This window comes from Rattus norvegicus, chromosome 17 (genome assembly GCF_036323735.1).
Source record: "Rattus norvegicus strain BN/NHsdMcwi chromosome 17, GRCr8, whole genome shotgun sequence".
Classification (NCBI taxonomy): domain Eukaryota; kingdom Metazoa; phylum Chordata; class Mammalia; order Rodentia; family Muridae; genus Rattus; species Rattus norvegicus.
The window spans coordinates 27,300,907-27,314,247 of NC_086035.1; the positions used below are offsets into that span (position 1 = coordinate 27,300,907).

Genomic DNA, 13,341 nt, shown 5'->3' on the forward strand with positions numbered 1-13,341 from the left:
CACGAAGCAAACAAACCTAGCAAAGATCATGGCATCAGTTCTTCTTCTTTTTTTTTTTTTTATAAAGAAGAATGGAGCTTAAATCTTTATTTACAGGACACGCCAGGGTACGGCATCAGTTCTTGTCAACAATGGATTGCTCCTTCTTGGTACCACCTGCTCACATTGATTAGCTTCTTTATATTTTATTTTAGTGTGTGTGTGTGTGTGTGTGTGTGTGTGTGTGTGTGTGTGTGTGTGTGTGTATGTGTGTATTTTGCCTGCATGTGTATGTCTGTGCACCACTTCTGTGCCTGGTCCCTTCAGAGGCCAATAGAAGGTGTCAGATCCGCTGAAGTTGTAGACAGTTCTGAACTGGCATTTGGGTGCTGGGAATTGAATCCGGATCCTCTGAAAGATCAGCCATTGCTTACAATGGCTGAGCCATTTCTCCTGCCCAAGCAACTTCTTTTTAGAGGTGAGTAATTTTGTTGATGGATTGTGTCACCGAGCACTGGATCTTCACCTTGCTCTTCTTCAGCTTGGGATCCTGGGGATATCACCTTTCATCTTTAGCTTATGATAGTTTTCCTTGCCAAGAACCAATTCAAGTGATCAATTAAAGACATTTGATAACCAGGGAGGGTCTAAATGAATATTTATTGTCATTATTATCCGAGGGGCAATTAATTTATGATGTAAACATGAAGATGTTTACCAACTGGAAAAGCCATAGGCTTGGAACCACTGTCAACACGACACTTGGTAACATACATTGTTGTTGTTGTTTGAGACTGGGTATTATGAAGAAGCCCAGGCTGGCCTCGCTCAAACTTGCTCTGTAGCTGAGGGTAGCCTTGAAGTCTTGATCTTTCCTTTAGCTCCCAAGTGTTAAAATTACAGGCACAAATCCCCACAGGTAGTTTAGCCCCCCGTCCCCCAATTGTCCTTGAAGCATTTCACATGCTGTTCTGTTCAATGTGCCATGGTGTGTTTGCATCTCCCGTGATCCCGCAGAAGTGGATTTGGCCAATTCTGCTTGCAGAAGAGCACAGCAACATCCTTAGGGGCCAAGAATTACCTCAGGTCACACAGTGGCAGAGCCGAGGTGGAAACACTAGCCTCTCAGCTGTAAGGCCAGTGTTGTCTGTGCCAGCTCCCCAAACAGTGACATCCTTAGCCTGCAGGCATCTGCTGGTTCTCTCTTCCTTTACCTTATCTGACCTTGGGCGCTTTGCTGCCGATTCAAGACCAGCAAACTGGAATTTAAGGGACGTGGACGTTCTTTGCCTATCTAGCATTTGGAATTTCCCCATCTTCCCTTTCTAGGCAGGGTCTGTCCTGCAGACTTGGTTCTTGCCAGTACTGAGTGGTCCTGCCTCCCTGCTGTGGTAAGGGTACCATCACCATGGAGGATAAGACTGAGTCATGAGTACCTTTATGGCCTCTCCCTGCCCCCACCAGCCTACAGACATAAAACTCTTCTTTTCTGTGGTTAACTTTTCTTATTTCTTATTTTTATTTATTTATTAGCCATTCAGGGACTGTCTATTTAAAGCAGTTATTGCCTATTTTGCAAACACTTTTAGGGATAGGTACATATTGTGGTGTTTGACCCTGAAAAATAGGCATTTATTAATACTCCTGTAACGCTCCATATAAAAAAGGCAACATTAACATCCTACATTTGCCTCCCTGTGGCTCAGGCTGACCAGTCATCTGTGCAAACCATTTTCAGGCGGTCCTCACAGGTAGCAAGCAAAAGGGCTTCTTCTGTTATTTGCCATAAGTGGTACGTGGCAGAAAGCTGAAGGAAATGTGATTGGTTAAGGTTTTTAGTGACTTTTCCATTTTCAGATGCATAGGACCCCTGTGGACATCCTGGCTGGGCTTGGAAAGGGGTTGGGGAATAAAACTCTGCTGTTTAAAACCCTCAAGTTGACGTCCTTCAACAAGGGCTCTCCAGAAAGCCCTCTGTGAACTGTGGCTGTGGAAAACCGTGGGCCCAGACGAACGAGCAAATCCAGAGCCTCCTAAATACCAGCAATTGTCCCGCCCAGAGCCCATCTGTGCTTTGTGGGAATGGGCGATGGGAGTCGAGGAAATTACAGGCTACCCAGCCATCAGACCTCCTGAAAAGATTACGGGGTGACTTGCTGATCTTTAGGTGGGTCAGGGGTTTTGAGGGAAGGTTAGATTCGAAGCCTGTAGTTAGTGTTGAAAGGCTGAGTTTGGCGTCTCAGGGCGATACAGGTACTGTGGAGAAAGTCCCAGGCAAAGACTAATCTCTCTGGGTTCCTGTCCTGGTTCCCATACAGCCAGTGGGTGATTTGGTCACTGCCTTTCCTGGGCCTCAGTGGGCTCTCTAGGAACATAGTTGCCATAACTAGTTTAGATTTTCAAATGATTGTCAGCAAGAGGGAGGCTATCACCCAACCGCTCCGTTGTCTTCTGTGACTAAGCTGTTTTCTAAGGAGGCCCTCGATGAGTTAGTTGTTGGTCTTTCTTCCTTTCTTTTCTTTTTTTTTCTATTGTTGTTTTGTTTTCTCAAGTCAGTGTTTCTCTGTGTAGCCCTGGCTGTCCTGGACCTCACTCTGTAAATCAGGCTGGCCTCGAACTCAGAGATCTGTCTGCCTCTGCCTCCTGCCTACCTCCTCTGGGATGAAAGACATGGACAGCACGCAGCAGCAGGCCAGTGTTCCGAGGCTATCACGGCACTCCAGGGAAGAAGCTACAACACAACTTAGTGTAAATTTCATCAACAAACAGTTGAGCTTCGGGGAAACACAAATGGCTATACTTCAACCAACCATAAGCATCCAGCCCCATACCACGCCCCAATAAAGCAAACGCCTGGCGTCGCCAGCCAATCGGGCGATTTCTCTAGCTTGCTCCTGTGGGCCATAAAGGTTCCCGGCTTGCTGAGTAGATTTCTGTCAGCATCCTCTGCCATGATTGTTGCTTGAGTTGTGAAGGGTTCTTTGCTCAAGAAAACTTCATTCAATTTATCTGTCTAGAGTTTTCTGGGAAGCAAGCCCGCCAACACCCCGGCTTTAAAAACTAGGACACAGTAAATTTCTAAGGTGGAAGCCACCCTGCCTGTGAGTCTGTGCCCATCAGAGAGCAAATCAGTAAATTCTCTTCCCAGCAGAGCACCTCAGTGCTCGCTACTCAGTTGCTCTCTTCAGCTATTTCTCTCTCATCAAAATGTTTAATGGTCTCAAATGCATTTTAACTTTTTTAAATTAAATTAACTAATTGATTGATTGATTTTCGAGGTAGGGTCTTTGTGTAGCTCTACGGTCCTGGAGCTAACTATATAGACCAGGCTGATCTTGACCGTGAGACTCAAGTTCTCTACGCACCCCTACCATGTGTGAGGGATTGCCAGAGCCTGATTTGCTGGTTCCTTGGAGCGAAGCCGAGAGGGTCCTGCTTCTCACTGTGGGTCTCTTTGAGGTGTGCTCTGTCTAGGGCTGAACACAGCAAGCCTTTTCTGTAAAGGTCCAGGTAGTAAAACACACTAGAATTTGCCATACTTTGCAACAGTTTCCGTTGGGGCTATGAAAGTACAAAGGTAACCACAGACAATATGTAAACAAACAAGAGGACCACGTTTCAATAAAGCTTTATTGACAGATACTTTGACACAAAAAAAAAAAAGGACAGGCAAGTTATAAATTATTTCTTTTTTTTCTAAATATTTCTATTTTTAAAATATAGAATGTTGTTTGTTTGTTTTGTTTTCTCACAGATAGTAGAGAAAAAAGTGTCAGACAGAACTTAGCCCAGAGATTTTAGTTTGCCAGCTCCTGGTCTAGTGAACAGACCCTGAACTCTGGGGTCAGAAAAATCAGAAGTTCGAGTGTGTCACTTGCTGGCTGTGTGACCTTGGGTGAGTTACACAATCCTCTCTCCGGAGCTTGAAGAGTCGGTGTGCGTGCTGAAGATAACTTATGTAAAGATTCCGGCTTTCAGAGAGCACTCAGTAACTGTGAGCTCTTTTTTTGATTTCTCGCAGTTAGAATTCATAACCCAGGCACAAAGTCCACCCTGAGCCTGTAGGGCAAGAGAGTCCGGGACACTCAGCACACAAAACATGCTCTTTGCCCTGGCTACAAATGCACATGTGTGCAGAGTGTATTTATGTTTACATATGAGACTCACAGCTCTCCAAGATGAGAGGGAGAGCTGACCTCTCACTAGGTCCTGTGACAAGGGCTTCTGGATTCTAGGTTATATGGGGAATGCCTCTAGTTTAGCAGTTCCTTAGTCTCTTATAATTTCATAACACAATAGAATGTCAGTTTGTTAGATCAGGAAGTTTAAAGGAACATTTCTAAATGTACTTAGTCTATGTTCTACAAAAGGGAGATTTCAGTCCTCAGCCCTCCTGCTACCGCCATAATTCCTGCAGTGGAAAGGCATTATAAAGGCTTTGGGTGGGTGGGTTGTGGTGGTGGTTGAAGCCCTGGATGAGGCATCCTTCCAGAGTTCAGAATTCATCCACTTACCTGTACTGCAGGTCCCCTGCTTGGACATTTTAATGCATTATGAAGAAAAAAAATATTTTCAGCAGGCCTCAATTTTTTTTTCCTGGCTGGCCTGGAACTCACTGTGTAGATCAAGCTGCCCTTGAATTTACAAGGATCCATCTGCCTCTGCTTCCCAACTACTGATATCCAAGGCATGTGCCACCATGCCCAGACAAACATCACGGAATGTCAAGTGATTCCTACATTGTTTTAGCCTGTCTTCTATTGCTATAACAAAATATCTGAGAGTGGGTACTTTGTAAAGAATAAAAAAATTTCCAAACATTTCTGGAGTCTAGGTGCCAGCAGCCTGTGAGGAATGATGGGTATCTTGGATTCCATGGACCAGGGAGGTATCCTGTGTCTAAATGCAAAGAGCAGAGAGAGAAACGAGACAATGTTAGCTCTTTTTATAATGGTGTAACATATTCATAGTGCGGAGCACTCATGACCCGAACACACCTGAGTATTTCCATCTCTTAACACTACACATCAGCCATTAAATTACTGACACATAATTTTTTTTAGAGTACATAAAATGTGTGTGTGTGTGTGTGCATGTGTGTGTGTGTGTGTGTGTGTGCGTGTGTGCATGTGTGATCAAACAGGCTCACATGTGCCCTTGCACATGTGTGTGGAGGTCAGAGAACAACTTTGCGGAGTCAGTTCTCTCTTTCAACCTTTGCGTAGGTTCTGGGATCAAATTCAGGCATTGGGCTTGCGTAGAAAGTCCCTTTACCCACTGAACCATCTTGCAAGACAAGGAAAGTCTGAAGACACCAGTGACTAGTCTCTGCCCTCAGATACCAGTCCAGGGGCTTCTGATAGTTGAGCCGAACACAATAGGCTTATGTGGGCTGAAAAGATAAGGTTCAGGTACAGGGTAACCTAAATAAAGTGTGAGCAAGAGGGAACTTGCTGTGTATCATATCTTTGTTGTATTTGGCAAATCCTCCAGGTAAGGGTGAGGACTGCCAATGTCCAACACTGTGCTTCCAAGCATAAGACCATGGGTAGACCAGTAGTCTCTCTCAGCTTTGATCTCTGTGCACATGTAGAAAAGTGTTTGATCATGGCTCTGACGAGTATGGTGCCATTTCAGATATGGCATTAGTAGTATCTTATATGAGGGAACAAGATCAGAGGAGTTCAGATGGTTCCTGATATCACACAGATTGGAATGCAGTCCCTCAGACTCCTGTTCCAGTGTTTTATCTCCAAGGCAGTCTACTTTCAAAACTTTGGTCCATCTTGTTTTTTTTTTCCCCCAGATAGTTTTGAGTATATGGTATACATGTTTTTGAGTTTCATGAGAGATCAGAAATAACTTAAGGGATACAATTTATCTATTAGTATTTCATAAACATTCCTTCAGACATTCAGTGGCAGACAGTTGCTCTTTAAAATATGCTGTTTGTGATTTCAGGGAAGAACTTGTGCATGCCATGGCTGACTCTCAGGGTATGGGCTGTGTGTCTGTGGAGAGGTTTTTCAATCTGCTCTTAGATTTTTTTTTTTTTTTTTTTTTAGGCCCAGGTGTTTATTTCCCTTATACGTAGGATGGTTCACAAACACAATACAAGGGCTTCGGCACTGCGGGGGAGGGGATATCCCAGGCCTCTAAGAGGAAGAGGATCTTGGCCTTAATGTACACTGAAATTCAGACCCGAAGACTCTGAATCTCTGCATCACACATCCAGTAGGGCTTGGGAGTGAAGCTAGAGCCAAGGCCATCTAAGTGACAGGCCAAAGTGACAAGAAGCCTACTTCCTGTGGTCCAGCCGTGAGTTTCCATCCCAAACCAATGGAAGGCCGTTTTCACCCATTAGGGCCCAAAGGGACAGCCAGTTCTACTCCTTCCCCTCCTCAGGAAGCCATCTTGGTGACATATTTGATTTTACCCATTGTAAGTGGTAAAGGGATTGGCCTGGTCCCAACTATTATGGGGAGGTAAGAGACTCAGGAAGGTACAGTATGGATTAGGTCACAAGATGGAGTTGATGATGTCATCAGAAGCATGTGACTGGCGGGAGCAGTTACTAAACTTCTGGGCAACCTGGTCCAGGCTACGCAGGAAGGTAGGGGGATGAGCAGTGCTCATTGTTTGGCATTGATGATGTCCAGGAATTCAGGCTTGAGAGATGCACCGCCCACGAGGAAGCCATCCACATCAGGCTGGCTTGCCAGCTCTTTGCAAGTCGCTCCAGTTACAGAACCTCCATAAATGATCCGAGTGCACTGAGCCACCCCCTCAGAGACGTTGCATTTCAGCCATCCCCGGAGCTTCTCGTGTACTTCCTGGGCCTGTTGAGGGGTTGCAGTCTTGCCAGTCCCAATGGCCCATACCGGTTCATAGGCCAGGACCACCTTGGACCAGTCCTTCACATTATCTGCGATGGCCTTGGTTTGCTCAAAAACAACCTTCTCAGTGATGCCAGCTTCCCTTTCGTCTAACTTCTCCCCAATGCAGGCGATCACTCCGAGTCCCTCGGATAGGGCATGGTTCACTTTCTGCCCAATCAACTCGTCTGATTCCCCAAAGATGTGTCTTCTTTCAGAGTGTCCCAGCACCACCCAGGTAGCTCCTAAGTCTTTGATCATGCCAGGGCTGATTTCCCCAGTGAAGGCCCCATTGGTCACTTTGTAGCAGTTCTGTGCAGCCACAGCAATTTTGGGATCCAGCTTCTGCCTGGCGAAGTCGATGTAGGCGGTTGGCGGTGCACAAACCACCTCGGTGTCTGCCGGCATCTTGGCTGCGTTCAGGGTGCAGATGAGTTCTCCCAGGCATTTCTTCCTCCCGTTCATCTTCCAGTTGCCCCCGACGAAGAACTTCCTGGAAGGCGCCATTGCACAAGGATCAACTCTCTGAAGGTCAGTACAAAAACCTGCTCTTAGTTTTACACACAGGCATCTGAGGTATTAAACTGACTTAGGGCCAGCTCTCCAGGCTGGGAATCAGCCATTGAGTTCATTGCTTCCTCATCTGTGACACGGGGAGGAGAGTGTGGATGTCACAATGATCTTCTACGGATGCAAGTGCACGGCTTGCAATTAGGGGTATCAGGAACCAAGCCTAGTGGTACATACAGTCCCAGCACTTTGGAGGCTGGGGCAGGAGGATCCCTAGTTGGAGGCTAGCCTGTGCTATGTAGAAATGCACCTTTTTTTTTTTTTTTTTCCGGAGCTGAGGACCGAACCCAGGGCCTTGTGCTTGCTAGGCAAGCGCTCTACCACTGAGCTAAATCCCCAACCCCAGAAATGCACCATTTTAGTTGGCAACAATGAAAATGAAGAGGAAGAGGATGAGAAGGTGGAGGGTTAATAGCTTAGTCAATAACAGCCAGTTAATAATCTCACTGGATATAGGTGGCTAGTTTATAGTGTGGACAGAGAAACTCCCAATTCCTCTGCTTGTCATCTGTCACATACTCACATCCCCGTGTGCTGACATCATCTTCCTTTGGTGCCCAGGCAGCCTGAGCAGCTAGCAGCAGACGGAAACACAGAGCTCAGTAAACCCCAGACTGGTTTTTACACTTGAAGTAGCAAGCATTGCTTCTCATTTTTCATTGGCCAACTTAAGTCATGTGATCAAAGGCTGTTATGACCAGGTAGAGAAAACAGAATTCTCCTCTAGGCTAAAGTAACAAATACGTTAAAATTCGGCCTACAGGAAGAACTTGTGACCAGAAAAACGTTTGCAGCAGAGTGAACACTAGCCCCAAGGAGGACTTGAGACCCTTCGGAATCAGTGACTTCATGAGAATTTTTTCAGAAATGGTTGCGATTGTCACTTTTTGTCAGATTTAGTTAAAATCCAAAGATGGTTCGCACGCTGCCAGCTGTAGTCAAACACAAGAAATTCTGGGAAGCCAAGCTTCTGTTTGCTGTTTTCAGGGCTTCCAGACCAGAGGTAAACAATGATCAAAGCAAACAGCTCCTTTTTGGTCAGCCAATGTAGGCTTAAAAATGAATTCGGAAAAATCAGTAGTATTCTGGAGACGTTAAGTGAGGGCACCCCGCTCCCCACATGTCCATCTTTCCTGTCACTCGGGGGTTCTTTAGTTACAGACTATGTATCTTTTCTAGAAAAGAAAACTAAAAACCAAAAACAAACCCAAAATCCCTTCCGGCAACAATCTGGTAAGGACAATGAGGTGCCCTGAGAACTTCCAGGAGAGCTTTGAGCTCAGAAACAATGAGTGACTTACAGCCAGTTGTATCACCAGATTGTTCTGGCAGAAACCTGCTGCCAGCGTGGGGCTTCAGGCACCTCTGCCAGTGCTGCCTGCCAAGCCACTCTCGAGGCTCTGGAGCCTCCCTTCTTTGTGATCCTGGGTGATGTCTCCCTAGTTTTTAATTTTACTTTGATAGCCTCCCTGTAAGCCAAAGCTCACATATTCACTCCCTTAAACAAGGGACCGCACCGAGCATCCTTAATGTGATAGGAGCAGTAGTCTCACATTTTACAGCATGGTGCCTTGTGACACACACAGAAACCCGGTGACAGTTCTCTTGCCAGGAGCCTTAGGACAGCTGGTTATATTTCATTTTTTCCACCTTAGTGCTGGGGATTGAACCCAGGGCTTTGTTCATGCATGCAGTCTGTTGTTGACCTCTATCCCTGCTGATTTTCTTTTCTTGTCCTTTCTTTTCATGTATGTGCACATACATGTTCATGTGTGTGCGGACACAGGTGTGAGGTACTCACTGATTCAAGCAGACTCAGAATCTCTGTCTCTGTCACCCCAGTGCTAGTATCTGGCCATTCATGACTTTTGTTCATGTTTTTGCACATGGGCGTCCAAGAAGGTCAAATCCTCTGGCTTTGGAGTTACAGGCTGTTGTAAGCCTCTCTATATAGGTGCTGGGAACTAAACTCAGGTCTCTGAAAGAACAGAAGGTGCTCCTAGCTGCTGAGCCATCTCTCCAGCTCCCTAGTATTATTTACTAGCATCGATTTGGGTGTTTGTCACCTGGTTTGGTGTTTTAAAGTATTCATGTGGTCTCACAGCCCAGTGCTCTTTTTCTAGAAAGTTCATGAACTAGCGCATTAAAGAGCATTTATTGGCTTCTTTGGTTTACTTGGGGATTTCTGTCATCCAATCACTGGGTCTTCTCTGCTGATATTCAGTGTCTTTCACATGTCTTAAATGTTTCCTTCTACCTTAAAGACATGTATTGTATTTAACCATTCCAGTTTTTCTTCATTCTGAAATGACCTGATCTCATGCATCCAACTATTTCTTGAGTTTCATCATCAAGTCTCTGAGTTTTTCTTGGTTCTCACGTACATGATCTTTTATATATTATAACCTTAATACATACCTTTCCAGGTCAGGAATACAGGATCAAAGATAGAGTGGCCTACCTGGCATTTTTTTTTATATACCTTGGATTCAATCCCCTGCATGACAAACGAATAAATATATTAGTCTTTTTTTTTTTTTTTTTTGTAATAAGCAAAGGCGAGGTTTATTACAGAGATCTCCGGGCCGACACGTATCCCACGCAGGAGACAGAGGTGTTGACAATATATTAGCATTAAAAAAAGATCTGTTACGATTTTAAAGGATTTTTAATTTTAAGTTTTAAAAAAGATGTATTTATACGTGTGTGCCTGAGCAGGCATATGAACACCGCGTGTGTGGGTGCCTGCATGGGTTAGGAATGCTCACGTTCTCCTGGAGTTGGAGTTCCAAGTGTTCATGAACTTTCTGACTTGCATGCTGGGAACACAACCAGAATTCTCTTGTAGGAACAGCACGTGCTTTATGAACCACGCCATCTCCCCATCCCCCTTTGAAGAATTTTACTTAGCTATGGAGATTGTTTGCTTCTTATAGCATCATATGGATTTGATTTTGACATTTTTGGGTTCATGATAGATAATATTTTAAAAATCAGTGAGTAAACATTGGAGGAACATCAGTAGGGATGCTCTAACTTATCTTCTGCACTCATGTGGCGTTTAGAAACACAGTTCCTCGGCTTCTTTGCATTCTCTGATTCTGTCCTTTCTTTTTTCTCTTCATCCCACCTCTACTCTGCTTCCATTGCTCCAAGGGTCCCACCAGCAGGAGGCCCTGATCTACATCATCTAGAATTTGTATGAGCTTTCCCAGAGCCATCAGGAAATACATCCTAATGATGTATTGGGTGGTTTTTTTTTTTAATATTTTAGGCTATTTGTCATCTCTCCACTATTGTATCAAAGTCCTGAGATCATCAGCTTATAAATACAAAAGGTTAGTTGTGGGTTGGGGAGATGGCTCAGCAGGTAAGAGCACTTACATAAGCCTGAGGGACTGTGTCTTAGGGTTTCTATTCCTGCAATAAACATCATGACCAAGAAGCAAGTTGGGGAGGAAATGGTTTATTCAGCTAACACTTCCACATTTTTGTTCCTCACCAAAGGAAATCAGAATAGGAACTTACACAAGGCAGGAACTTGGAGGCAGGAGCTGATGCAGAGGCCATGGAGGGATGTTACTTACTGGATTGCTTCCCCTGGCTTGCTCAGCTTGCTTTCTTATAGAACCCAGGGCTACTAACCCAGGGATGACACCACCCACAATGGGCTGGGCTCTCCCTCCTTGATCACTAATTGAGAAAATGCCTTACAGCTGGATCTCATGGAGGCATTTCCTCAAGGGAGGCTCCTTTCTCTGTGATAACTCCAGCTTGTGTCAAGTTGACATACAAAGCCAGCCAGTACAGCCTATGTTCCTATATTCCTAGAACCCATATAAAAAGCAAAGCATGGTCAGGCTCTGGTAACCATAGTGCTGTGTCAGAGGTGATGGCAAGGGTGATGGTAGAGTTGAGAAGATCACTGGGGTTTCCTGGCCTTGCTGCAGGTCCAGCAAGAGATCCCATCTAGAGGGAATACAGCAGAGAATAATAGAGCAAGACACCTGATATCCTTCTTTTGACACTTCATGTATGAATGGGTATGCATACCTACACATATGTGTATAACACATGCATGTAAAGCACACAGAGAAAGAGAGACAGAGAGGCAGAGGCAAAGGCAGATAGATATACAGAGATAGAGACAGACAGACAGACAAATGAATACATTAGCTCTCAGTCCATGGCCAATTGATTCAGTTACTGTGGTGAAGTAGCATTGTCTTAGTTAGGATTTTACTGCTGTGAACAGACACCATGACCAAGGCAACTCTTATAAGGACAACATTTAATTGGCGTGGGCTTATAGTTCAGAGGTTCAGTCCATTATCATCAAGGTGGGCAGCATCCAGACAGGTATGGTGTAGAAGGAGCTGAAAGTTCCAATCTGAAGGCTGCTAGCAGAATACTGGCTTCCAGGCAGCTAGGATAAGGGTCTTAAAGCCCACCCCCACAGTGACACACCTACTCCAACAAGGCCACACCTTCTAATAGTGCCCCTCCCTGGGCCAAGCATATACAAACCACCACATTCCATTCCCTGGTACTCACAGGCTTGTCCAAACATATGAGTTTATGGGGGTCATACCTAAACATAGAATAATGCAAAAATACATTTCATCTAACCTCAAAAGTTCCCATAGTCTATAGCAGTCTCAACAATGTTAAAAGTTCAAAGGCTCTTCTGAGATTCATCCAATCACTTAACTGTAATCTCCAAGGCAAGACAGGAAGCCAGCTGGGCTTTCTCCTGGGCTGGTTCCATTTCTTGTTAGCAGCTTTCCTCAGCAGATAACCCACATCTCTGGCATCTCAAACATCTTGGGGTCTCCAAGGCAATCTCAATGTTACAGCTTCTAGGACCCACACATGATCTTCTGGACTCCTCCAGCTCTGCCCTCTGTAGCACTCTAAGCTCAGGTTGATCTACTCCATTGCTGCTGCTGTTCATGGTGATCATCTCATGGCACTGGTATCTCCAATGCACTGGAAACTTCCGCTGCAATTAGGTTTCACCAATAGCCTCTCATAGGGTCTCTTCATGAGGTCAAGCCTCAGCTCCTTTGCCTGATCAGTCCTGGGCCATTCACTGCAACTGAGGCTGCATCTTCACCAATGGCCTTCCAAGTCCTCTCACAGTGCCAAGCTTCAGCTGTTCTTCATGACTCCTTCATGCCTTCAAAACCAGTACCACCTGGATAACTGTCATACATTTCCAAGCACAGCTGCAGTACAAGGTACAACCTTGGTTATCACTGGAACACAGAATCTTTGTGTTCTCAGGAAACACTTGCCAAAAGATTTCACCTCAGTGCTGCTGGCCTCTTCTTAATCACCACTAATTCTTTAGCTCCAGCTAACCAGCATCAATTGTCCCAGTCATCCCTTCTATTCTGGACTCTAAAGCCAGAGCTATATGGTCAAAGCTACTGAGTTCTGCTGTTCGCTGGGGCTGGAACATGGCCCCCTTGTTCTATTATATTATCAGCAGTTTTCTGTTCTCCAACTCCTTCACTACCTAAGCTTGGCTGCCCTGGAACTTGCTCTGAAGACTGACTTTGAACTCAGAGGTCTGCGTGCCTGTCTTCTAAGCATTGGAATTAAAGGTGTGGTCCGCCAAGCCTGGATTTAAGTTTTTCTTTACCTAGAACTTGCTCTGTTCTAGGCTGACCATGAACTCAAAGATTACAGTTTCCTGGTTAAAAGCATCTTTGCCTGGGCCTGAGTTTGTCATGGCCACTATGCCTCAAGGTCTCCATGCCAAGATCTAGGTCAGAAACTTGTGTCTTCCAGCCTCAAGATTTGCATCACAGATGAGCTCTCCAATTCGGATTGTAGTTTATTCCAGATATAGCCAAGTTAACAACCAGCAATAGCCATTACAAGGTTATTCTGGTGGGGGCATGTCTTAGTT

The 13,341-nt window shown here is 45.1% G+C and overlaps 1 protein-coding gene across 1 annotated transcript in view; it reads right to left on the bottom strand.

Moving 5' to 3' along the window:
• Positions 1–6,473: 6,473 nt before the first annotated feature.
• Positions 6,474–13,341, bottom strand: part of Tpi1l2 (triosephosphate isomerase 1 like 2) — a 923,619-nt gene continuing 916,751 nt past the window's right edge. The window contains exon 3 of the mRNA XM_039096247.2: positions 6,474–7,425. Within this exon, the coding sequence (XP_038952175.1) occupies positions 6,612–7,361 (750 nt within the window). The 5' untranslated portion in view covers positions 7,362–7,425 and the 3' untranslated portion in view covers positions 6,474–6,611. The remainder of the gene's footprint in view (positions 7,426–13,341) is intronic.